The sequence below is a fragment of the Mauremys reevesii genome, unplaced genomic scaffold, assembly GCF_016161935.1.
Source record: "Mauremys reevesii isolate NIE-2019 unplaced genomic scaffold, ASM1616193v1 Contig32, whole genome shotgun sequence".
Classification (NCBI taxonomy): Eukaryota; Metazoa; Chordata; order Testudines; family Geoemydidae; genus Mauremys; species Mauremys reevesii.
In genome coordinates this window covers 520,815-547,358 of record NW_024100843.1, presented here as the reverse complement: position 1 = coordinate 547,358, position 26,544 = coordinate 520,815, and the positions used below count along the sequence as shown (strand labels likewise).

The 26,544-nt window shown below is 48.9% G+C and overlaps 1 protein-coding gene across 4 annotated transcripts in view; it reads right to left on the bottom strand.

Annotated features, from left to right (window-relative positions):
• LOC120393810 (butyrophilin subfamily 1 member A1-like) overlaps positions 1–26,297 on the bottom strand; it is a 40,616-nt gene extending 14,319 nt beyond the window's left edge. Inside the window, exons 1-7 of one of the 4 annotated variants that reach the window (XM_039518304.1) lie at positions 26,272–26,297; positions 21,223–21,461; positions 18,042–18,199; positions 15,104–15,451; positions 14,147–14,428; positions 12,397–12,513; positions 11,217–11,249 (exon numbers count right to left, since the gene is read on the bottom strand). In XM_039518304.1, the coding sequence (XP_039374238.1) occupies positions 11,217–11,249; positions 12,397–12,513; positions 14,147–14,428; positions 15,104–15,451; positions 18,042–18,141 (880 nt within the window). In that variant the 5' untranslated portion in view covers positions 18,142–18,199; positions 21,223–21,461; positions 26,272–26,297. Of the gene's footprint in view, positions 1–11,216; positions 11,250–12,396; positions 12,514–14,146; positions 14,429–15,103; positions 15,452–18,041; positions 18,200–19,904; positions 20,099–21,222; positions 21,462–25,466; positions 25,594–26,271 lie in introns of those variants that run through there. The other 3 variants (XM_039518302.1, XM_039518303.1, XM_039518305.1) reach the window with 3 other exon arrangements.
• Positions 26,298–26,544: the final 247 nt, after the last annotated feature.

Genomic DNA, 26,544 nt, shown 5'->3' with positions numbered 1-26,544 from the left:
ATACACATGATTGGAATGTTGGTGTGGATGGGTACAGCTTGCTCAGGAAGGATAGACAGGGGAAAAAGGGAGGAGATGTTGCCTTATATATTAAAAATGTACACACTTGGACTGAGGTGAAGATGGACATAGGAGACGGAAGTGTTGAGAGTCTCTGTGTTAGGCTAAAAGGGTGATGTCGTGCTAGGAGTCTACTACAGGCCACCTAACCAGGTGGATGAGGTGGATGAGGCTTTTTTTAAACAACTAACAAAATCATCCAAAGCCCAAGTTTTGGTGGTGTTGGGGGACTCCAACTATCCAGATATATGCTGGGGAAATAACACCGCGGGACACAGACTATCCAATAAGTTCTTGGACTGCATTGCAGACAACTTTTTATTTCAGAAGGTTGAAAAAGCTACTGGGGAGAAGCTGTTCTAGACTTGATTTTAACAAATAGGGAGGAACTCATAGAGAATTTGAAAGTAGAAGGCAGCTTGGGTGAAAGTGATCATGAAATCATAGAGTTTGCTATTCTAAGGAAGGGTAGAAGGGAGTACAGCAAAATAGAGACAATGGATTTCAGGAAGGCGGATTTTGGTAAGCTCAGAGAGCTGATAGGTAAGGTCCCATGGGAATCAAAACTGAGGGGAAAAACAACTGAGGAGAGTTGGCAATTTTTCAAAGGGACACTATTAAGGGCCCAAAAGCAAGCTATTTCGCTGGGTAGGAAAGATAGAAAATGTGGCAAAAGACCAGCTTGGCTTAACCACCAGATCTTGCATGATCTAAAAAATAAAAAGGAGTCATATAAAAACGGAAACTAGGACATATTACAAAGGATGAATATAGGCAAACAACACAGGAATGCAGGGGCAAGATTAGAAAGGCAAAGGCATAAAATGTGCTTAAACTAGCTATGGGAATAAAGGGAAACAAGAAGACTTTTTATCAATACATTAGAAGCAAGAGGAAGACCAAGGACAGGGTAGGCCCAATGCTCAGTGAGGAAGGAGAAACAGTAACAGGAAACTTGGAAGTGGCAGAGATGCTTAATAACTGATTTGTTTCGGTCTTCACCGAGAAGTCTGAAGGAATGCCTAACATAGTGAATGCTAATGGGAAGGGGGTAGGTTTAGAAGATAAAATCAAAAAAGAACAAGTTAAAAATCACTTAGAAAAGTTAGATGCCTGCAAGTCACCAGGGCCTGATGAAATGCATCCTAGAATACTCAAGGAGCTAATAGAAGAGGTATGTGAGCCTCTAGCTATTATCTCTGGAAAATCATAGGAGACGGGAGAGATTCCAGAAGACTTGAAAAGGGCAAATATAGTGCCCATCTATAAAAAGGGAAATAAAAACAACCCAGGAAACTACAAGGGCAAGTCATGCCTGACTAACCTAATTGCCTTCTATGATGAGATAACCGGCTCTGTGGATGAGGGGAAAGCAGTGGATGTGCTATTACTGGACTTTAGCAAAGCTTTTGATACAGTCTCCCACAGTATTCTTGTCAGAAAGTTAAAGAAGTATGGGCTGGATGAATGGACGGTAAGGTGGATAGAAAACTGGCTAGATGATCGGGCTCAACGGGTAGTGATTAATGGTTCCATGTCTAGTTGGCAGCCGGTATCAAGTGGAGTGCCCCAAGGGTCAGTGCTGGGGCCGGTTTTGTTCAATATCTTCATTAACGATCTGGAGGATGGTGAGGACTGCACCCTCAGCAAGTTTGCAGATGACACTAAACTGGGAGGAGTGGTTGATACGCTGGAGGGTAGGGATAGGATACAGAGGGAACTAGACATATTAGAGGATTGGGCCAAAAGAAATATGATGAGGTTCAACAAGGACAAGTGCAGAGTCCTGCACTTAGGGTGGAAGAATCCCATGCACTGCTACAGACTAGGGACCGAATGGCTGGGCAGCAGTTCTGCAGAAAAGGACCTAGGGGTTACGGTGAACGAAAAGCTGAATATGAGTCAACAGTGTGCCCTTGTTGCCAAGAAGGCTAATGGCATTTTGGGTTGTATAAGTAGGGGCATTTCCAGCAGATCAAGGGATGTGATCATTCCCCTCTATTCAGCACTGGTGAGACCTCATTTGGAGTACTGTGTCCAGTTTTGGGCCCCACACTACAAGAAGGATGTGGATAAATTGGAGAGAGTCCAGCAGAGGGCAACAAAAATGATTAGGGGGCTGGAGCACATGACTTATGAGGAGAGGCTGAGGGAACTGGGATTGTTTAGCCTGCAGAAGAGAAGAATGAGGGGGGATTTGATAGCTGCTTTCAACTACCTGAAAGGGGGTTACAAGGAGGATGGATCTAGACTGTTCTCAGTGGTAGCAAATGACAGAACAAGGAGTAATGGTCTCAAGTTGCAGAGGGGGAGGTTTAGGTTGGACATTAGGAAAAACTTTTTCACTAGTAGGGTGGTGAGGAACTGGAATGGGTTACCTAGGGAGGTGGTGGAATCTCCTTCCTTAGAGGTTTTTAAGGTCAGGCTTGACAAAGCGCTGGCTGGGATGATTTAGTTGGGTTTGGTCCTGCTTTGAGCAGGGGGTAGGACTAGATGACCTCCTGAGGTCCCCTCCAACCCTAAGATTCTATGATTCTATGATTCTACAGACCAGTTAGTTTAACTTCTGTGCCAGGGAAGATAATGGAGCAAGTAATTAAGGAAATCATCTGCAAACACTTGGAGGGTGGTAAGGTGATAGGGAATAGCCAGCATGGATTTGTAAAGAACAAATCGTGTCAAACCAATCTGATAGCTTTCTTTGCTAGGATAATGAGTCTTGTGGATAACGGAGAAGCGGTGGATGTGGCATACCTAGACTTTAGTAAGCCATTTGATATGGTCTCACATGATATTCTTATTGATAAACTAGGCAAATACAATTTAGATGGGGCTACTATAAGGTGGGTGCATAACTGGCTGGATAACCGTACTCAAGGAGTAGTTAATAATGGCTCCCAATTCTGCTGGAAAGGTATAACAAGTGGGGTTCCGCAGGGGTCTGTTTTGGGACTGGCTCTGTTCAATATCTTTATCAACGACTTAGATGTTGGCATAGAAAATACGCTTATTAAGTTTGCAGATTATACCAAACTGGAAGGGATTGCAACTGCTTTGGAGGATAGGTTCATAATTCAAAATGATCTAGACAAATTGGAGAAATGCTCTGAGGTAAACAGGATGAAGTTTAATAAAGAGAAATGCAAAGTGCTCCACTTAGGAAGGAACAATCAGTTTCACACACACAGAATGGGAAGAGACTGTCTAAGAAGGAGTACGGCAGAAAGGGATCTCGGGGTTATAGTGGACCACAAACTAAATATGAGTCAACAGTGTGATGCTGTTGCAAAAAAAAGCAAACGTGATTCTGGGATGCATTAACAGGTGTGTTGTGAGCAAGACACGAGAAGTCATTCTTCCGCTCTACTCTGCACTGGTTAGGCCTCAACTGGAGTATTGTGTCCAGTTCTGGGCACCGCATTTCAAGAAAGATGTGGAGAAACTGGAGAGGGTCCAGAGAAGAGCAACAAGAATGATTAAAGGTCTTGAGAACATGACCTACGAAGGAAGGCTGAAAGAATTGGGTTTGTTTAGTTTGGAAAAGAGAAGACTGAGAGGGGACATGGTAGCAGTTTTCAGGTATCTAAAAGGGTGTCATCAGGAGGAGGGAGAAAACTTGTTCACCTTAGCCTCTAAGGACAGAACAAGAAGCAATGGGCTTAAACTGCAGCAAGGGAGGTTTAGGTTGGACATTAGGAAAAAGTTCCTAACTGTCAGGGTGGTTAAACACTGGAATAAATGGCCTAGGGAGGTTGTGGAATCTCCATCTCTGAAGATATTTAAGAGTAAGTTAGATAAATGTCTATCAGGGATGGTCTAGACAATATTTGGTCGTGCCATGAGGGCAGGGACTGGACTCGATGACCTCTCGAGGTCCCTTCCAGTCCTAGAGTCTATGAATCTATGAATCTATGAAATACACCTGCAGTGGAGCACTCACAGGGACACTACTCAAAGAAGAATGATACTTCCTTCCTCCCACCCTTTGTCTTACAGTATCTCCTCACTTAAAGTCATACCGGTTAACGTTGTTTTGTTGTTACATTGCTGATCAATTAGGGAACATGCTCGTTTAAAGTTGTGCAATGCTCCCTTATAACTCGTTTGGCAGGCATCTGCTTTGTCCACTGCTTGCAGGAAGAACAGCCCATTGCAGCTAGCTGGTGGGGGCTTGGAATCAGGGTGGACCAGCAGCCCCCTATCAGCTCCCCGCTCCCCTAAGTTCCCTGTGCAGCAGCTGCCCAGCAGGCTAGCAATTGCCGGCAGTTCAGCTGTCCCTCCCCCCACTGCAGCAGGGCTGCCCAGAGGATTCAGGGGGCCTGGGGCAAAGCAATTTCAGGGGCCCCTTCCATAAAAAAATTGCAATACTATATTCTCGTGGGGGCCCCTGTGGGGCCCGGCACAAATTGCCCCACTTACTCCGCACCCACGGGCGGCCTTGGGAAAAATAAACCTGCATCTCGGCACAAACCCAGTTTTGAGAAAACTTCTTTACAAGGTATCACTGGTTCTCAGCATCAGCTAGTGCTAAAAGGCACTAAAGCTCATTAAAAGGGTTGGACAAATATTTTCAGTCAAAACTTTTTCTGGATCAAAAACTAGGGGTTTTTAAAAAGCAGAAAAAAATCACGGACAATGTCAGCTTTCTTTCAAAATTTGTTGTTTTTTTTTTTAATTGAAAAGCTGAAATTAGTCTGCCAAAACCTGAATATGGTTTGGGGTTTCAGAAGTGCATAGCCAAATATTTGCTGCTTCCAGTGTTTGATTGTTTAAAGAAACAATAAAAAAAATATGCTTAAAAAAATCCAGAACTTTTGAACCACCTCAGCTTGTGACCAAATGCCTGAGCCCATCCAGTCAGAGATTTTTCCAGGTTTCTGATACTCTGCTGGCTTCCTTGACTCATATCTATCTCCATAACTTGGGGTTCATTTAGCTTAGAACATAAGAGCAGCCATACTGGGTCAAACCAATGGTCCATACAGCCCAGTATCCTGTCTACCGACAATGGCCAATGCCAAGTGCCCCAGAGGGAGTGAACCTACCAGGTAATGATCAAGTGATCTCGCTCCTGCCATCCATCTCCACACTCTGACAAACAGAGGCTAGGGACACCATTCCTTACCCATCCTGGCTAATAGCCATTAATGGACTTAACCTCCATGCATTCATCTGTTTCCTAGAGACTGGCTCCATGGGGTCCCTCACAAACTGGAGACGGTTACTGTGGGTTTGTCTTTAGTTATAGCTTATGTACATACACCACGAACTGAGCATTTGAGCTTGTTCCAGAATCTGGGATGAGCCTATGTTGTGAAAACTGAAATGCTCAAAATAGCACATGCATGTGAATGGATACAGGGAGCTAAAATTAAATTAACCCAGGGGGTCTCAAACTGGGGGTCAGGACCCCTCAGGGTTCACGAGGTTATTACTGGGGGTCGCGAGCTGTCAGCCTCCACCTCAAATCCCGCTTTGTCTCCAACATTTATAATAGTGTTAAATATATTAAAAAGTGTTTTTAATTTATAAGGGGAGGGTCACACTCAGAGGTTTGCTATGTGAAAGGGGTCACCAGTATAAAAGTTTGAGAACCCCACTGAATTAACCCCTCTGAAGCCTCAGGCAATGCAGGGGAGGGGGATCTCCCTTGGTAGGGTTGGGAAGGATATTGGTCTTCTCATGTGATCCCTCCCCCAGTGGCTAATTTTAATGAAGCTGCCCTCCCCTGACATGAATCTCCCTATGGCACTGAAATTAAATACAGACTATAACTCAGCATTTGAGAAGTGAAAGGGATGGGAGCCCTAATGGAAAAGCTAACAGCTCGGCTCTTCTGCAAGCCTCAAACTGCTGAATGAGCTTTAGGGTAGGGAAGGCTGTGCCTCCTAAACAGCCTGGCCTTGCCCCCTATCCGACCCCCACCCACTTCCTGCCCCCCAACTGCCCACCCCTCAGAATCCCGACCCATCCTGCTCCTTGTCCCTCACCATCCCCAGAGACCCCACCCCAACCACCACCCGGGACCCCACCCTGCTCCCTGTCCCCTGACTGCCTGGACCACTATCCACCCCCCCACTGAGTCCTGACAGACCCGAAAACGCCCACAATCCACCCCCCCCATTCCCTGTCCCCTGAGCAACCCCCAACCTCTGCCCCTTCCCTATCCCCTGACTGTCCCCAGGACTTCCTGCCCCTTATCCTACCCCAGCCCCAGCCACTTACCCCAGGCGCCCCCCGCACCTGGAGCCTCAGCTCATCCAGGACTGTCCCTGAACAGCTGCAGGGCAGCTCAGCAGGGCCCCTGAGCTCCGCCCGCTCAGAGCCGCGTGGTCAGGGGCGGGGCTGCGAGCTCCGGGCCGAAGGAGGAGCTGAGCTCAGCCTGGAGCTCGTGGCCCCGCCCCTCACCACGCGGCTCTGAGCGGGGAGGGCTCAGGATCCCTGCCGAGCCACGCTCCCCGCTGTCCAGGGGCGCTGCTGGATGCGCTGAGGCTCCGGGAGGGGCAGAGGCGAGGTCAGGCCGGGGCCGGGAGGAGCCTCGACCGTTATCTTGGGGGCCCCTGTGGAGCCGGGGCCTGGGGCAATTGCCCCACTTGCCCCCTCTCTGGGGCCCTGCACTGCAGTGTGCTGCTCCTGCCCTCTGCCTTGGAGCTGCTCCCCAAGCCTCCTGCTTGCTGGCGGGGTGAGGGGAAGGGGCTAATGTAAGGAATCCTCCCCCGCTCCTGCACTCGCTTACCCAATCTCCATATACAGCAGGGGGAACACACAACAGTCCTGGAGGGAGCTTCCTGGCAGCAGCTGAGGTGGATCTCAGCTTGCTGATCTAATTAACAAGGCAGTGTCCTTCAGACAGGGATCAGCTACTTAAAGGGGAAATGCACATCTCTCTCTCTCTCTCCCTCACTCACACACACACACAGAGTGTGTCTCTGCCATGCTGTGTCTCTTCCCTTCATTCCTTCTGCCTTGTAGATTGTGAGGCTACATTAACAACAATGAGTTAACCCTTGAGGGCTCAGCCAATTGCTAGTTCATCATTTAGTAGTTAGGCATTCCCTGGGGAATATCCCACCATCATTGCTGTGTACAGTATTAAACTGTTGGTTTAAAACTTTATATATATAATCTTTTGTCTGGTGAAAAAAAATTCCCTGGAACCTAACCCCCCACATTTACATTAATTCTTATGGGGAAATTGAATTCGCTGAACATCGTTTTGCTTAAAGTCGCATTTTTCAGGAACATAACTACAACGTTAAGTGAGGAATTACTGTATATATTTAGCCCTTGTGCCAGGTGTCTCTGTACGGTCCAGCACAATAGGGCCTCTAGTTCTATTTGTAACATTGCCCATAATAATAATAATGTAACTCTGCTCAACTCATGAAAAGGCAAGCTGCAGAGATTAGAAAATGCAGAGAGGTGCAGAGACCTTCCTTTCTTCCTGCTGACAGTAAATCAGAGTCAAGAACACGTTGAACTAGATTTGATTCTTTGCAACTAGATGTGTAACCCACTGGTGATGTTAGTTAAAAGTCCCCCCTGTGAGTCAATCCACAGAGAATACAAGATGTTACTGCCCCTAGCAGTGGTGGACTGCACCTTTCAGAGGATCTGGCCTGAGCCAGTTGGAACTACTTGTTGTCATGCATAGGCTCATGTCAGGCAGTGCTGACTGTGGGGTACTGGAGACTGTGTTAAAATGACAAGTTTGCATTGTAAGTGTGAGGGGACTCCTGGTCCTGCTTGAAGGCTCTGTCAGTGTGTGATCTGGGGCCTGAGCACATAGAAACACAGATTATTAGGGTTGGAAGGGTCCTCAGAAGATCATCTAGTCCAACCCTCTGCTCAAAGCAGGACTGATCCCCAAATGACCTCCTCAAGGATTGAACCCTGGGTTTAGCATGCCAATGCTCAGACCACTGAGCTATCTCTCCCCCTACCCTTATGAATGGCCAGACCAGTGGTCCAGCTAGTCCAGTGTCGTGTCTTCCAACAGTGGTCAGTGCCAGAGGCTTTAGAGGGAACGAACAGAACAGGTCAATTACCAAGTGATTCATCCCCTGCCCAGTCCCAGTTTCTGGCAGCCAGAGGTTTAGGGACACCCAGAGCATGGGGTTGAATCCCTGACCATCTTGGCCATTGATGAACCTGTCCTCCAGGAACTTATCTAATTCTTTTTTGAACCCACTTATATTTTTGGCCTTCACAACATCCCATGGCAACAAGTTCCACAGGTTGACTCTGTATTGTTTGAAGAAGAACTTCCTTTTGTTTGGGTTAAACCTGCTGCCTAATAATTTTACCTGGTAACTCCTGGTTCTTATGTTGTCTGAAAAGGTAAATAACACTTCCCTAATCACTCATGATTTTACTGATTTATATCATATCCCCCCTTACTTGTCTTTTTTCTAAATTGAACAGTCTTTTAAATCTCTTCTTACATGAAAGCTGTTCCATACCCTTAATCATTTTTGTTATCCTTTTCCCTATCTATTTTTTGAGATGTGATGACCAGACCTGCACACAGTATTCAATAAGTGGGCGTACCATGGATTTATATAGAGACAATATGATATTTTCTATCTTCTTACCTAGCCCTTTCCTAATGATTCCCAGCATTCTGTTTGCTTTTTTGACTGCCGCTGCACATTGAGTGGATATTTTCAGAGAATTATCCACAGTGACTCCAAGATCTTTCTTGAGTGGTAACAGCTAATTTAGACTCCATCATTTGATACATATAGTTGGGATTATGTTTTCCAATGTGCATTACTTTGCATTAATCAACATTGAATTTCATCTGACATTTTGTTGCCAAGTCAGCCCGTTTTGTGACATCTCTTTGTAATTCTTTGTAGGGAGCTTTGGACTTAACTCTCTTGAGTAATTTTGTATCACCTGCAAATTTTGTCACTTCACTGTTTACCACATCTCCAGCAGCCGGTGTGCAAAGAGCCAGCCTAGACAAGGAGGCGAAGAGTTGTGCTGCTCTGCCATAAACTCACAGACTTTAAGGCCAGAAGGGACCATCATGATCATCTAGTTTGACCTGCACATCGCAGGCCACAAAACCTCACCCACCCACTCCTGTAATAGACCCATAACCTCTGGCTGAGTTCCTGAAGTCCTCAAATTGTGCCATGATGTGTTTGTTTGATTTAATATTCTCCTAAGTGAGTATTTGATGTTACTTTCTATTCTATCATTATTCCATACTTTCTATTATGGCTCCATATCTAGCTGGCAGCCGGTATCAAGTGGAATGCTCCAAGGGTCAGTGCTGGGGCTGGTTTTGTTCAATATCTTCATTAACAATCTGGAGGATGGTGTGGACTGCACCCTTAGCAAGTTTGCAGATGACACTAAACTGAGAGGAGTGGTAGATATGCTGCAGGGTAGGGATAGGATACAGAAGGACCTAGACAAATTAGAGGATTGGGCCAAAAGAAATCTGAGGAGGTTCAACAAGGACAAATGCAGAGTCCTGCACTTTGGACAGAAGAATCTCATGCACTGCTACACACTAGGGGCTGAATGGCTAAGCAGCAGTTCTGCAGAAAAGGACCTAGGGGTTACAGTGGACGAGAAGCTGGATATGAGTCAACAGTGTGCCCTTGTTGCCAAGAAGGCTAACAGCATTTTGTAGGGGCATTACCCACAGATCGAGGGACATGATCATTCTCCTCTATTTGGCATTGGTGAGACCTCATCTGGAGTACTGTGTCCGGTTTTGGTCCCCACACTACAAGAAGGATGTGGTAAAATTGGAAAGAGTTCATCAGAGGGCAACAAAAATGATTAAGGGGCTGGAGTACATGACTTATGAGGAGAGGCTGAGGGAACTGGGATTGTTTAGTCTGCAGAAGAGAAGAATGAGGGGAGATTTCAACTACCTGAAAGGGGGTTCCAAAGAGGATGGAGCTAGGCTGTTGTCAGTGGTGGAAGATGACAGAACAAGAAGCAATGGTCTCAAGTTGCAGTGGGGGAGATTTAGGTTGGATATTAGGAAAAACTTTTTCACTAGTAGGGTGGTGAAGCACTGGAATGGGTTACCTAGAGAGGTGGTGGAATCTCCTTCCTTAGAGGAGACAAAGCCCTGGCTGGGATGATTTAGTAGGGGATTGGTCCTGCTTTGAGCAGGGGGTTGGACTAGATGAACTCCTGAGGTCCCTTCCAACCCTGATATTCTATGATTCTGTTGTTCCTGCCAAATTTCTGGGGTTTTTTCCTTTATTAAGTTTAAAATGTAAGGTTAACTCCACAGTGCTGGTTTGCCTCCGCCTCTCCTCAGGGTAGGCATAGCCTAGCCAAGACATGGATCATTGCACAGTTCAAGCTTGTCTCTACTAACTTCTTTTCTTTTCTCCAAAAAGGACATTTATTTCCATCTTTAATACCATCTAAGAGACTGTCAGCCACAGGTGCGGGTAGGAGTTCCTTCTAAAGTCTTTCATTAAAGACAAAGGGAATAGGGGATGTCATAAAAACAAAAATCTCATGTAATACTTTACATTTCAAATGCTTTACCTGTTTTCCTTCTTTTCTGTATTTTTAATGAAAGGTTACAAGATTTTTAATGGTGTGTTTGCCATGGTACAAAGCAGGCTGAGGTCTCTGGATACCAAACCCCAAAGGTGTTTAACTCTGTTTAATGTTGAACAGTGCCATGGTTGTGCTGTCATCTTTAACTGTTTATTCCATCTAAATTACTACAGCAGTGCTGGGGTTCTGGAATCCATGCAATGTCGTCGTGTTACGTTAAAACCATACATGCACTTGCTGGAAGCATGCATCTAACTTCTCTGTTTATGTGCTGAGAGCGTAACACTCATCAGCAGGAACTCAGACACAGAAATTCTCACTTCAGTCCCTAGTGTGTTGGACAAAAGGGCAGTTATCACAATCATGGGGGCTTATCCAGTGTTTGTATTGATTGGGATAGAGAAAGTACACAATCAACTGGTGCCCGGGTCACGGGTTCCCTGTCCCATTCCACAGAGGAGAGGAGCTGTTACAGCCCCTGCTAAAGAGCCTGGCTCTGTGAACTGGCTCACAGGGGGCCTGTAACACACTCACAGTGAGTCACATCCACAAGCCTGTTTTTTAATTTATCATTATTAACAACAATAGTAGCAGCAGTAATGGACACTCACGTATCTCTTTCTTCAGTTCAGCTTGCTGGGCGTCTAGAGGGGGAGAAGATGACATGTAAGATTGCAATGTCACATTTACAGTGATATCACTCCTGTTAATGAATGTCACTGGGCTGTAATTACTAAGGCCCGGTGCACAGATAGCATTTCTAGCTATGGTGGTTAGGGGTGTGATGTTTTACCCAAATAGTTATAGTGATACAACCCCTAGTGTGGATGCAATTACACTGGGACAAAGGTGCCTCATAGCATTATAGCTTCTCCCCTTCCCCAGTGGCAATAGCTCTACTGGGGTAAGCGCCTTCATCCCTATCGAACAGCATCCACACCAGCCACCTGTGCTGCTTTCCATATCCTGGTAGGGTTACAGCGACACAGTGGTTGGATGTAGACAAGGACTACGTTTAAGGGGGTGGATGGTGCCATCCCCCATCGCCCTACATGCTGTCAATGCCCTTTGGGTCTAACTAGCCTCACCAACCACCAGGGAGCCCCTTAAGTCTTGCTGGATGTGGGAGGGACCTTGATGAATAGCTCCTGCTCCTTGTTGCCTCCCAGCAGGCCTGTTCAATACACAGAAGTTAGCAGGTTGGACAGTGGATGGGATGATGAGCTGGGTCTCAGGAGACTTGGGCTCTATTCCCAGCTCTGCCACTGACTTGCAGGGTATCCTTGGGCAAGTCCTTTTCCTGCTTTGTGCCTCAGTTTCCCCCCTGCCGTTCACGTGCCTGCCCTAATTAGATTATAAACTCATTGGGGCCAGAACTGTCTCCCAATAGGTGTGTGTGGTGCTCACAGATGCTAGTGTGATACAAGTGACAATACAGATCCATGGCCAATTTTCTAGGTCTCATTCCTGCTTCAGACTGGGCGACTCCAACGCCCACTGAGCACCTAGGGATAGGTACATTCTATTCTACAATGAGACCCAAAGGGGTGACTCTACATCTGGTGCTTCTCAGTTCACACACAGAGTCGTGGCTCATCCAGGACATCCCCCCACCCCAGGGTGAGTTCAGCTCCTCTCTTCCATTGATCATTCCCTCTCCCTCCTGCCCTCTCAGTGACTTCACTCAAATCTCTCTTCATGGCACAGGACTGAAGCCCCCTGGCAGCCTTCTCTGAATTCAGGAGACCCTCTCTCCGGTCCCACAGCATTCCTTCCCCTCTGTCACCCTACCTTTTCCTCTGTGCTGCTTCCAGAAGCAGTAACTGGCCAAGAGAATGAGAAGAAACACACCAGCCAGGGTCACGGACAGAGCCATCTGGTAGGGATTGGTCCTTGGGAGGAACACATCTGCAAGGCAAAGTTGCATTGATTTGAACCCAGACAGAATTGATGTGGCAGCAGCAGGAGTTAAGGGGAGTCTGCAGCATCCTGCGGTGGTCTGGGAGGATCTCACAGGCATGTCTGGTCTGGCTTTTGAGAGCGGAGAAGTGGCTTCTCCCAAGAGGAAGAGGGAAGCCCAAGCTTTAGCCTGGTCACTGAACTTGGCTAGGCCCTGGCTACATTGCTGATAGGCCGTCTGCTGTGAGAGACTTTGTTCTGCTGGTGCCGAGCACTCTGGCTGTGCTGGGCTCTGACCTGCTCATGTCTGGCCTTAGGGATGGGCACCTGGGAGACTGCCCAGGGCACTGTCAGAGGAGCTCGCTGCCAGCCAGCACAGGAGTGCAGCAAACTCCCAGAGGCACCATGTGAGGGGACACCCAGATTTCTCCTGCTTCCTCCTGGTGGAGGAACATGGTGGGGGAGCCGCAATGCACAGATACAGCTTGTCCCCCCAATGTTCTTCCATGCCCCCTAGGGAGGGGGCAGAACAAGGAACAATGCCAGGGCTCCCTGCATCCAGGTCACTTGCCCCATCTGGGCTGTGCTGTGAGGCATCAGGAGCTGCTGCTCTCTGCCCCACCCCCCTTACCCAGCCCAGGGGAGCAGTGACCTGGATGCACGGAGCCATGATGCTGCTCCTCGCTCCCCCTCACAGCCCCCTAGGGGGCACAGAGGAAGGGGGGAACGAGGAGCAATGCGAGAGAGGAGTTGGAGGGGAGAGGGAGCAGCAATGCCAGCTGCCCCTAGCATCCAGGTCACTTTCCCCACCTGGGTGCAGGAAGGAAGTGAAGGGGCTAAGAAAGAAGGGGTGCAAAGGGGGCTGGGGAGAAGGAGGTGGAGGGGTGGAGCACAGGAGTGTTGCTGAGATTAGGGGTGAAGGGGGTGCAGTGCAGGGGATTGGGCACAGGATGGGAGTGCAGGGCTTAGCTGCGAAGGGGGTGCAGAAAGGTTTAGAGGGGACGGGGAATAGGAGAGGAGAAGGGAGTGTAGAAGGTGGTTGGGGACGAGGGGCGCAAGAGAGTTAGGGAAGAAGGTGGCATAGTGCAGGGGTTGGGGTGCAGGAGGGGAGTACGAGGCTACGAAAGAAGGAATGTAGGAGGGAGTTGGGCAGAAGGGCTGCAGGGGTTGAGGCACAGGATGGGAGTGCAGCATTTAGAAGAGAAGGGGGTGCAGAAGGGTTTAGGGGAGCTGGAGCTGGGGAGAACAGGGAGCAGGAGGGGTTGGGGGAGAAGGGTTTTTTTTCATTATTGTTGTTATTGTGTCTTTTACAAATAGTTTCACACATACATCTCAGATTAGAAGCGTGAAATCCCACTCAGTTTTATCAGTGAGCGCCACCTCTCAGCTTCCCTGCACTAGCACAAGATAGGTCCATCTCCCCCCCCACACACACACACCTGCCTGATTCCCTCCTTCCCTTACTCTATTCTTGGGAAGAGGCAATGGGACCCTGGGGCTGTGGGGAGCCGGTGGTAGCCTGGGGCAATGGGAGGGCACCCACAGGGGTCGGGGCAATAGGGGGGCACTGCATCCATAGGTGCCAAGGTGCCAAAATACAAGGTCACCCAGGGTGTCATTTTCCCGAAGGCCGGCCCTGGACCTGCTATGTGCATCTTCACTGTTTTCTCTTGGCCGAGACGGGGGTTGAGGACAGAGCAGGACAGGTTCTGGTTCGAAGCGTCTGTTATAACAGCAGCACTGTGAGTATCAAACAGCCTGTCAGCCCGCTGGGATATTTTCTCCATCACTGGTGCTAGTCGCTGCCCACTGAGGTCTCTCCACAGCACTTGGGGCTCCGGATACCATCCAGCCGATTCACACACCACGTGGATCCCTCCATGCTGATAGCCATCGACAGAAAGGTGAGGGGTGGAGCCCAGACCTGGAAGGGAATGGAGTGAACCTGTGTCACTGCTACACCCTGGGGCCACCAGAGAACTGCACTGGTGCAGACTGGAGTGGCGGGACTGTGGCAGTGTGAGCCCAGTGGTGTAGCAGTGTCCTCACTCGCCATGATGTTACACATACAGATCTACCACGTGATGGGTAGATCACACACAAAGCTCCAGTCACCACCTGTGGCTGCACAGACCTCAGGGTATCTCACAAGTCATAGACACACCGTGCTACCTAGAGGTCTTCTATCAGCTCCTGGAAGCAGAGGCTTCTGGGAGATTTCCACAAACTTTCTCAGTGCCCAAGAAAATTGTGGGAGAAGGGGTCACGCTCCCTGGGATGAGCAGCCATGTCTGGGGCATGTCCTCAGAACAGAGGTCAGGGAAATAGGCAGGGACTGATCCTTGCTCAGACAGATGCCCCAGCAGCTGGGGGGTGGAGGAACTGGACATGGAATTGGTTACTCCAGGGGGTCTGAGGAGTTGGCAGCCGAGTGCATCAAACCCATTAGCAGTCAGCCTCGTTCCCTAGGTCTCTGGTGCCTTTCCTGTGAGAGGTGACTAGTCGGAGCAGACCAGAACCGTGGGGGTGGGGGTGAGACACACCATTGACCAGTGCTCACTGGTGCTGGGAAGGGCAAACAACACCCCGTGCTACTGACCAGCCACCTCCAGTTCCAAGATAGCTTCTTCGTAAAATGTGGGTGATTTGAAGAGGCAGCTATAAGTCCCTTCATCAGAGGGGGTGATGTTGTGTATCCTCAAGGAGACAGTCCCATTTGCAATACTGTCCTTCAGTAGCTTCGTCCTGCTTCGATACGGTGCGATCTGCTGGCCAACCTGATCTCTCCCATCCCGATAGAGATGGACAATTGCAGAGAACGTGGATCGGAACCAGCGCACCTCCATGCTCTCAGCGCTCATCCTGGGGGAGAGGTGACAGGCTAACAGAGCATCTTCTCCCATAAGGGCCCTGATGGGGCGATCGGGTCCAATCACCTTGAAACTCACTGTAGAAGGAACCAGGACAAATCAAACTGTAGCTAACATGGAACTAGGAATATTTCATGGCAATGGAAATGGGAATTTACTGTAATATTTTTATCAGCAATGTGTGTCTCCCTGTCAGACTCTGTATTGTTACCCCCAGAATGCACAAGGGTTAAAATGTCTCTCCAGACAGATGGACGACATGAGATATGGGAAATATGTTACCACCTGGTTCCATACCAGAATAATTAAAGTGAACTAAATACAGCCTGCATCTGTGAACGCAGGATCCAGTCTGGAAGAGGAAAAAGAAAGAGCCAGGGCTGGCATTATCACTTAATGGCTGGGGAGCCAATGCAGGTTGGACATTGGAACTCAGCATGGTTTGGCAGCAGGAGAACAGGGGATGAGGAGTGTCAGGGAGCCTGTGTTAAGAACACTGTTCACAGACACACAGGACCTTTCATTCAGCACTCAGAGGCAAAGGGACAGAGAGAAAGTGTCCAGATGGATGCACAGCAGCATGGCTCAGTGGAGCCCTGGCTTCAGCCACTCTGAGCCGTGTTTTAACCCCTGCCCCTCTGTGCTAACCCAAGGATTTCCCAGCACTGTGTTCCCGCTGAGTAATACACCCTATCCTGTAGTCACTGGGCAGAGCTCACCATGAGAAACAGGAGAGCTAGAGCCCAGAGGCTGGTCTCAGAGGCACTGAGGCCAGGTGGCTACCCTCTTGGAAAATGTGACCCCTTGGGGGTCTGGCATGCTGAAGGGTTACTCCCAAGAGACTTTAAAGGCAGGGCAGAGCACAGACATAGCGACAGCCATATAAATGGAAGCAATGTGATGCTGTGAGCCCCGAGAGGCTGGGGGACTGAGTGTGGGACTAGAAGCCACGAACACCTGCATCCTGTTCCCAGCTCTGCCACTGACTCTGAGTGGCCTTGGCCCATCATATACAGATGGATTCTGGCCTTTTCACCTTCCTCTGGCAGAGTAAAGGGGGTTGGGCAATCCCCTCTGCAGAAGTGGCTCAGGGCTGGAATACTTGACTATATCCACAGAGCACCAAAGTGTGTCACATGGTGTGGCTGGAGCACTTGGCGTTCTGCCAATACCAGGGCTGCAGAGCAGCTGTGGAGGCTGCTGCAAGCTAGAGCAACCCTAGGGGTGCTCTAATTGACACTGGGGGCTGTTGCAGTCCCTGGAACAGCCCAGGATCCTGGAGATGCAAAGGTGGCTAAAAGCCAGGCTCTATCCTGGGCTGCACCTCCTGAGAGGCAGAATTTCATCTTTAGATTTGGCACAATATCTCCTTAAGGCCTAATTACATCTCCTAGGTGATCTTCTCACTGAGACCTTTACTACACTGTTAGGAAAACATTTTAAAATCCTCCTTCTCCTAGAAATCAGCTCCTCATTTCTTGTCATTTTTTCCTGGCTTCCTATAACATATCAAATATGTATCATTATTGTGCTTTACATTCCACCTGCTTTCGGCCATGTCTCAGAGTTAAGCAGAACGCTCAGAGGGACTGTAACTGATCACTTTATCAAAATTACTGCTGGTTGAAATTTTTTTATCAAAACTTTTTTTGGACAAAATGTGGCTTTTTGAGCAAAATGAAAATTTTCAATTTCAGTCAAAAATTTCCCTTCATGTTGAAAAAACAAATAAAACTTGTCTGAAAACTGAAAATTTGTCAGTAAAAAAATACATTCTCAGTAAGGTTACTTCTCAGGTTTTGGACAAAACAAACAAAGAAAAAACAATTGGTAGGAAATTTTGAAAAATAGTTTAAATAAAACTTCCCACCAACAATAATTGGCCTTTTCAAACCACTTCTAATCAAACCTGATTCAGCCAGGTTTCCGCTTTTTTAATTTTTGCCATTTGAAAATCATCTTTGTAATTTTATGTAAATTCTCCCAGAGTTTGGAAGAGTGTGACCAAAGCCCTGCTGTGCCTGGGAGCTACTCCTTGTTTTCCCATCCTCCCCACCTAGCCCCCACCCTCCCTCCAAGACAGTCAGCCCTTTTCTTCAGAGCACCAGAGAGGAAATCCTGGCCCCACTGGTGCCAGTGGGAAGATTATTACCAGGTGTCACCTAGTATCTCCACTACCCAGCTCTCCCCTGAGTTGTGAACACTCAGACGCATCCCTGGCCCCGAAAACTCTCCATTGCATTTCTGGACAAAGGTTTCTAGTTGCTGAGGACAGGACCAGGCTATGGGCAGTTTCTAGTTGTTGAGGCCATTCTACGGAACAGATTGTCCCTGCAAGCAGGACCCAGCTATACATCTCCACTGCCCCTAGGGGCAGGACACATCCCACTGAACCAGAAATCAATCAGCCTCATGGGGACATTTTTGGGCACAGCCGCCACATGCTGCCAGCTGGAGACTTGCTGTGAGGACCTCTTGTAGGCCACAAGACACAGTTATTGCCCAACACTCCCTTGGACCTCTGCCCACCAGCTGCCACCTTTGCTGCTCTGCTCATAACCCCTGAGTTTCCTCAGACAGAGCTCAAACTGAGGGCCCAGCCTTCCCCAGCACAGCTGCTGCCTTCTGTGGGAGCCAGACTAGGCCCTAAAGCCCCAGGAATCCTACCTGAGTCCAGCCGGGGAAGGTGAAGAGAAATGAGGAAAATGGTGAAGCCAAGCAGTGGCATTGACCTCACGGAGCTGGGGCACATCAAGGAATCCTCCATCTCCCTGCTGTCCAGACGATCACACAAGCCCTCGGTGAGTGAGTCAGTGAGCGTGACCCTGCGATCCAGAACATGAGCGCGGTAAATAGGCAGAGCTGGTGCGACTACGCTGACTCCACTGGGCACTGGAGTGTGACAACCCCACATTCAGGCCAGACCTTTCAGAGGTGCCCAGCACCTGCAGCTGAGACCAGATTTTCCAAAGGACTCAGCGCGTTGGGCGCCCAGAAAGTGCTGAATTCTGCTGACAGTCTGGCCCAAACTCAGGCCAGCTCCAGCTCTGGCACAGGAATAAACCCACTCTGAAAGGAGCGATTTCTAGACAAGTTCCAGAACTACTGGCTGAAAGCTCCTGACCCCCGGCCTACACGTGCCCTCAGTTCAGGGAACTCTGTGCTGGTTCAAAACTGCAGCCCTGTGCTACAAAGAGGGCTTGGGGGGTCTTTTTTAAACCACACACAAGGCAGCCCCCTGTGCCACTCCTCATGGCAGAGGGTCCTGCTGCCACCCAGCTGCAGCTCATAGGGGGAGGAGGTGGTCTCCCAGCCTCTGTCCATCTGGGAAAGAGACTCCAGCCTGCCCAAAGGGGAGTCTTCACAGCCCTTGCCAGTCTAGCACACCGTTCTTGTGTGGGTTGTCTCTGATGCAGCCACTGAAAATGGAGGAGAAGGGCAGGGCCCAGGGAACGCTGTATAACTGGGGCCCTGGATTGTCACAATCCAGCCCATAAGGGTGGACTGGCATCCCAGGGTGGGCCCAGCTGGAGTCAGTGCATGCCGGCTGTACAACTGGCTGAGGGCCTCAGGCAGCACCCTGAAGCAGGACTGGTCCCACAGGGCTCAGCAAAAGCCTCAGGCAGAGAAAGTCCCCTCCGGGGAATCAGGTTCCTGGCACCAACAAGATCAAACAACCTAGCAGAGCCCTGGGGAATTATCTTTGTGTGCAGCTCAGTAATAGAACAGGGGCATCAGCAACATCAATCAGCTGGGGAAACTGTCATGGCTTCTAAAAAGAAAATTCATTGCTCATTAATTGGTTAGAATTCTTTGAATGTGCCAAAAGGGATAGTAGATGTAATTTACTTGGACTTTCTAAAGGCCTTTGGCGCAGTCCCTCTCAAGAGGCTACTAAAGAAATCAGGTCATGGGGGAGAGGCAAAATATTGTCATGGATCAGAAACCTGCTTGGCGACAGTGGGAATAAATGGTCAGTTTTCATCATGGCCAAAGATTAACAGCAGGGCCTCAAAGTTCTGTACTAGGTCCTGTGTTCTTTCATAAACGTATTCATGAGCTGGAATGGGGTGGTGAGGGGTGGTGAGGTAGTGATAGATGATGGTGACACGAAGATATTGAGGTTAGTCAGGCCGTAAGAGGGCTGTGAGGAATAGGTGACCAGATGTCCCATTTTATAGGGACAGTTCTGATTTGTGGGTCTTTTTCTTATATAGGCTCCTATTACCCTCCACCCTCTGTCCTGATTTTTCACACTTGCTGTCTGGTCACCCTAGTTAGGAACTTCAGAGAGACCTGAACAACGCAGGAAATGGGCAACAGGAGAGTAAATGAAATCCAGTGTCAATAAATGCAAAGTATCATACACCAAAGGGGAAAGTCTGAACTCCTCATCCAAATGGACTGTACCAACTCAGGAGAGGACCTGGCCATCGCAGAAGTCTGCTCAATGGAGACCTCTCCTAAGTGAACAGTGGCAGGCCAAGAAAGCTAATAAAACATTGCTCGGGGGGAGGGGGGGGCTTTTACCAGCAACACTGCAGGAAGCCTGGGGTTCCTCCTGTATTGGGTGGGCCTGAGAAGAGGAGAGGCTGGAAGGACCCTTAGCCCTGGACTTCCAGCTGTTGCTTAGTAAAGCTAATGTTAAAAAAGTTACATAATATTTACACTGGTTAAGAAAACAATGTACATCTAGGTATAATGCTTAGATTATCCATAAAGACAAAGTTTGTTTTAAAAGTCAAAAGCACAAGAAATACATAATCATCAATAACCCAAATTAAAGGGATTAAATTTAACAATTCAGTTTAGATATTAGAATCCAAATATTTGGATACATCACTCATGAAAAGTTGTACAGAGAGTTGGTTGGGAAAGCAAATACATCAAGCAATGAGTGAAAATTGTCCCTCAGTAACTGAGAATTTGGGGCAGGTTGTCCGCTGGTATTTCACTGGGAACTGAGCCAAACAGGCTCTTTCTATGCCATCCCTGAGTACTTGGTACTGGCCACATTTTGCTTTATGCAGCATTGTTTATTTGTGGAGTCACATGCCAAAGAAGGTGGGTGGGGGCAGTCGGAGGCCGCATGGAACTTGGAGCTTATCACCCTGCAGCTACCAATTCTCCCTGCTCGTTCCAGCTTTCAGCAGCAGTTTGCATGGAGTGTTTGCAGATCAAAGGCAGACAGCACCAGGTGAGCATGAGCAGGGACCCTCTGTAGGAAAGCCCCATCTCCTGGGCCAACTGGCTGAGTCACGGGACACTGCTGGGGGGTGGGGGGGCGAAATGAGGCAGGAGTTAAATAACTGGTGTCCCCAGGCAACTCTGACACCTCCTTTAGAGGACAACACGCATGACTAGCTCTCATATTTATTATTAGCCTGTCTGTAGAGTGAAATACCAGACAAAATACCCCTGCAAAGTGCTCCGGATGCCCGAACAATTTATTAGAGTCACAATAGCTGGCGCCCACCCAGCAGGAAAACATTATCCCACACAAACAATGAATGAACTCAGCCAGCCAATAAATCAAAGCTGCAAAACTGCCCCGTTAGCCGCCCAGGAACAACCCTCAACCCTCTCCCGTAACTCTATCCAGTAAAGAAGGGACTGTCAGCCTCTGGTCCCTTGTGATGTATCCTGGAGCCTGGCAGGTTCTCTCTGATTGGAAGCCAGAGCAGGGAGCTCTGGAGGTACGAGGATATTGGTTGGGTAAAGCACATGCAGTGGGAGCATGTCAGCTGCCGCACCCCTTGATAGGGCTGCCCTGCACTACCCTTCCCCTGCTGACCCAGGAAAAGGGATTTAAAAACAAGATAAAGAATGAAAAAATCCTGCCACCTACCTTATGAAACCAGGAGAAACTTCTCAGCTGTTACAGAATTGCTGTCCTCCGGCTACAGTCAGTTACACGGGCCCCTAGTCCAGGAGGTGCCTCACAATTAATGAATTAAAGTGAGGCTACGAAGCAAAATCATTTTGGAAAAGAGAATCAGTTGGGTATCAGTCTGGTCTCGTGCAGTTTTCTGTTAATGCTTGTTCAACGGCTGAAGAATTTATTCTTTATTCCTGCACGTAGCAAGGCTGAAGAAGAAAGTGAAAGAGTAAAGCAGAGCAAGGGGGTTCGCCAGAGGTTAAAAATCATTTTTGCTGCTTTTTAGCAAAACTGACAATCACAACCACCACTCTTCCCACAGCTGCTGGCCCACAGCTCCTCACAGCCTGGACAGTAGGGTCAGGGCCTCCCTCACTTATCCAGCTCTGACTCAGATCCAGCCCTCTTACCAATACCCCCTACTCCAAATATCCCGGGTTAAGTGACTTGTCCAACATCCTGGCTCTCCCTGCAGCCTCCTCCTCGTTCCCTACGCAGATGTTCTATCACATTATAGGATGTGCTAGGTAAATTGGTCTGTGTGTCTCACTGGACTTAGCAGAAGTGGCTCGGCAGAACCAAGCACACAGATTTGGCTCAATCAGTCTGAGACACACTGTGGCCATGTGGGAGAGACCTGTCCTGATCCTAAAGCTACTAGAACTGAGCTTGTGCAACATCTCATGTTCAGGTTTGCTGTTACCTCATCTGTTAGAAGGGGGACAAGGGTCCTTGATGGTCGTCTCAGGTAGGGACATGACACCTTGATCAATAATAATACTATGAAGCGCAGAGAATTGTTAACACGAGTGAGTGGAAGAAGTGAGACTAGACCTCATGGTCTCCTGGCTCCCAGGCCAGTGCACCTCCCTCTAGCCTAGGGGTGTTAATCTCATTCTGTGCAGGGGGCCAAATTCCATTGTATTATGATCTCTGGGCCAGAGCATCCATTTAGGGCTCACCACTCTCCTCATTCCAAAGTGACGCCCTCACCAGCCTCCATGGAAGATTAAGAGCAGTAATAGAGTAAATTCCCTGTTCATTATCATCACTGTGTTACTTCTCCAGGGCCTTGTTATCGTGCTCAGCATCACTCAGTGGGGAAAACGCTCACCACTGTGACCACCATTCTCTGTCCTTTGTTCCTCTTCCTTCCCCATCCTCTTGTTTCCCTGCTTTCCTTTTTCTCCCCTGCCTCTTCCAGTCTTCCCTTGGCATTTCCTTCCCCTCAGCTACTCCCACTTCACTCGGAAGGTTGCCCTCCCACCGTCTACCCTAGCCCTGCTACTAAAATGGACAGCAGTGAAATAGTTCATGCTCAGGTTTAAACATAATTGTTGGGAGGGGGGAGCTGAAGTTCTGCAGAATTTAGTGTTAGCACTGGGCCTTCTCATCTGTGGTTCAAGAAATGAGGTCTAATAGCTTCATATTATCAATTCTGGCCCTTGGTTCAGGTCCCACACAGAAGATGTCAGCAGTGGAAGTGAAAACAGGAGACAGTATTGGACAGTATTGGACAACATGCCTCCAGACACCAGATGGAGACACACGTGCAAAGAGCTCAGGGCCCATTGGTCCTCGGTTGAGTCACCGAGTTCCTGAGGCAGGAGGAATAAAGGGCTCTCCCTCCTTTGGGGATCAGAGGAGTCCCACTAGAGCAGAGGTGGGCAAAATATGGCCCATGGGATTGTCCTGCCGGGCCTTGAGCTCCCGGCCGAGGAGGATGCCCCCAGTCCCTCCCGTGCTGTCCCCTCTCCCCCGCAGCCTCAGCTCACCATGCCACCAGCACGGCTTGTACCCACCCACTTCCCAGGGTTTCCAATAAGCCAGTCCTGCCACTCTGAACGGCATGGTAATAGGGTGGGGCATGGGGGGATTGGATAAGGGGCAGGGGGTCCCGAGGGGCAATCAGAGAACGGGGAGCAGTTGGATGGGGCGGAGGTTCGGGGGGGGCATCAGGTGACAGGGAGCAGGGGGCGGTTGGATAGGTGTGGGAGTCCCAGGGGGCCTATCAGAAAGCGGGGGTGTGGATCAGGGACAGGGAGCGGGGGGGGGTGGATACTGAGTGAGGTCCCAGGGGGCTGTTAGGGGCAGAGGGTCCTGGAAGGGGGCAGTCAGGGGACAAGGAGCAGGAGGGGTTGGATGGGTCAGGGGGTCTGGGGGTGGTGGTCAGGGGATGGGGAGCAGGGGTGGGTTGATAGGCATGGGGGGGCCTGTCAGGGGTCGGGGCTGTGGATAGGGGTCAAGGCAGTCAGGGAGGTTGATGAGAGTGGGGTCCAGAGGGGGCGGTCAGGGATGGGAGGTCCCGAGGGCAGGGCCAGGCTGTTTGGGGAAGCACAGCCTTCCCTACCCGGCCCTCCATATAGTTTCGTACCTCTATGTGGCCCTCGGGCTAAAACGTTTGCCCACCCCTGCACTAGAGGACAATTGTTTTTCATTCAGTGTAGGTTAAAAAAAATCAGCTCACAATCAAGGTGTCCTAGCTCAGCAATGCCTTGTTCAAATAACTCGTTTTCCCCAATAACTTGATCTCACCCCCGACAATCAGGCTGAGCTGACTTATCTTTTGGAATTTAGAGAGGATGAAAAAAGTAGGTTTTAAACAAAAACTTCATTGCAAACTGAACTCTGCAGAGGCTACTGCCTATGTCTCCAGCTGTCCTCCAGGGGTCATAGTGATTTATGCCAGCCGATATCCTGGCAAAGGTTTCCAATGGTGGAAGGTTTACCAGGAATCTAGGTTATGGTGGCACTTCTTGTGTTCACAGCACACACAGAGAGAAGTTAAATAAAAACATAACTTTTTTTCTCAGAATTCAGAACACACACACAAGAACCCAACACTAAGAAGAGAGACAAAGCAGGCTGCTCCCTAAAGCACAACTCTCCCCAACTTACTTTAAGCTGGCTGTCTGCAAACTGACTGCTGGCACAATCACAAGCTTATCTACAGAGCCCTCTAGCCTGCAAGTATGACCAGGGAATTCCTCGCTCCCCACCACACACCCTTACAGTGATATTTGGCAATTCCAACACAGTCAGACCTCAGTACACCTCAGCACTGAGGCCCTCTAATCTCCCCTACACTCAGGCAGCCATTGAGGGTCGGTGCAGCCCAGGGAAGTGGGTACAACCACGGATGCCAGGTAACAGACACTATTTCAGTCTGTGAATAAACAGACACTATTTCAGTCTGTGTTACAGGAAAATGGAAAAGGGACTGCAAAGATCTCTGAGCATTTTAGTAATTTCTGCAGCAATTTTTAAAGTATCATAGAATCTCAGGGTTGGAAGGGACCTCAGGAGGTCATCTAGTCCAACCACCTGCTCAAAGCAGGACCAAACCCAACTAAATCATCCCAGCCAGGGCTTTGTCAAGCCTGACCTTAAAGACCTCTAAGGAAGGAGATTCCACCACCTCCTTAGGTAACGCATTCCAGTTCCTCACCACCCTACTAGTGAAAAAGTTTTTCCTAATATCCAACCTAAACCTACCCCTCTTCAACTTGAGACCATTACTCCTTGTTCTGTCATCTTCTACCACTGAGAACAGTCTAGATCCATCCTCCTTGGAACCCCCTTTCAGGTAGTTGAAAGCAGCTATCAAATCCCCCCTCATTCTTCTCTTCTGCAGACTAAACAATCCCAGTTCCCTCAGCCTCTTCTCATAAGTCATGTGCTCCAGCCCCCTAATCATTTTTGTTGCCCTCCGCTGGACTCTTTCCAATTTATCCACATCCTTCTTGTAGTGTAGGGCCCAAAACTGGACACAGTACTCCAAATGAGGCCTCACCTGTGCTGAATAGAGGGGAATGATCACATCCCTCAATCTGCTGGAAATGCCCCTACTTATACAACCCAAAATGCCATTAGCCTTCTTGGCAACAAGGGCACACTGTTGACTCATATTGAGCTTTTCGTCCACCGTAACCCCTAGGTCCTTTTCTGCAGAACTGCTGCCCAGCCATTCGGTCCCTAGTCTGTAGCAGTGCATGGGATTCTGCCGTCCTAAGTGCAGGACTCTGCACTTGTCCTTGTTGAACCTCATCAGGTTTCTTTTGGCCCAGTCCTCTAATTTGTCTAGGTCCCTCTGTATCCTATCTCTACCCTCCAGCGTAGGAAAGTGAGAGCCCCAGACAGACTCCCATCCATAGGAACAGCTCCCATGAAGAACAACAGAGCCTCACCCAGAGCAATCAGGGGCTGACACTCACCTGCCTGCTGGATCCTATAGGGAAGGGCAGAGGCTGGTGGTGGAGGAAGGGGTCCTACCTTCAGAACTACCAGGTCTGCGTTGCAAGTGAACGTCTCAGTATTTACGGTAGCATTGCACGTCTGACTCGAGTCTGTTCAGACAGATATTGCTGGTTAACTTACAGCAATTTTATCTGAACAGAAACATTTTCCATGCATCTAGAATCTTCCAATTGAAAGTGAAACCATCACTGGTAAATTACAGGAATCTCATTTATGGTACACAGAGATAAAAGATTTTAAGAAACACACACACAGTCCAAGGGTGGTGACAGCTTTAGTTTTTAAGGCATTTTCCTGCTCGCTCAGTCACTGTCACAACAATTTCTGTCATACACATATGCCAAGGCTTTCTGCCCCCACAAGCACTATATTTTTCTGACTGAAGCAGTGTGCCAGAGGGGTGCAGAACTAATCAGACCTCAGCAGTAGTCCTTGTCCAAGGCAGAAGAGGCCTTGCTGCAGTTCCAGGTAATTCACAAGTTTTCTGGTTCAAAATAAAACAAACTCACTGAGAGGCCACATTCTCCTTCCACAGTGGAGAATAAATAACAAGAGCCATACTCTGCCCGGCCTTCACACAGGTGGGCAGTGTGAGCACAGAGAGGTTTTTCCCTCCCTCCTTGCATAGCCTACATAAAGTCCCCCCCATCCTGTGCCAACAGGACTAGAGCAGGGCAGACAGGGCAGGGCAGCCCTATGAAATGGTGCAACAGCTGACATGCTCCCCCTCCATGTGCTCTAACCTAACCAATATCCACCTACCTCCAGAGCTTCCTGCCCTGACTTCCAATCAGAAAGGCCCTGTCTGGCTCCTGGGTTCAGGAGAAGGGACCAGCCCTTTCACCAGAGCCTAACAGGCCCTTCTTTATTTGATAGAGGGTTGAGGGCTGTTCCTGGGCGGCTAATCATAGAATCACAGAATCACAGAATATCACGGTTGGAAGGGACCTCAGAAGGTCATCAAGTCCAACCCCCTGCTCAAAGCAGGACCAAACCCAACTAAATCATCCCAGCCAGGACTTTGTCAAGCCTAAC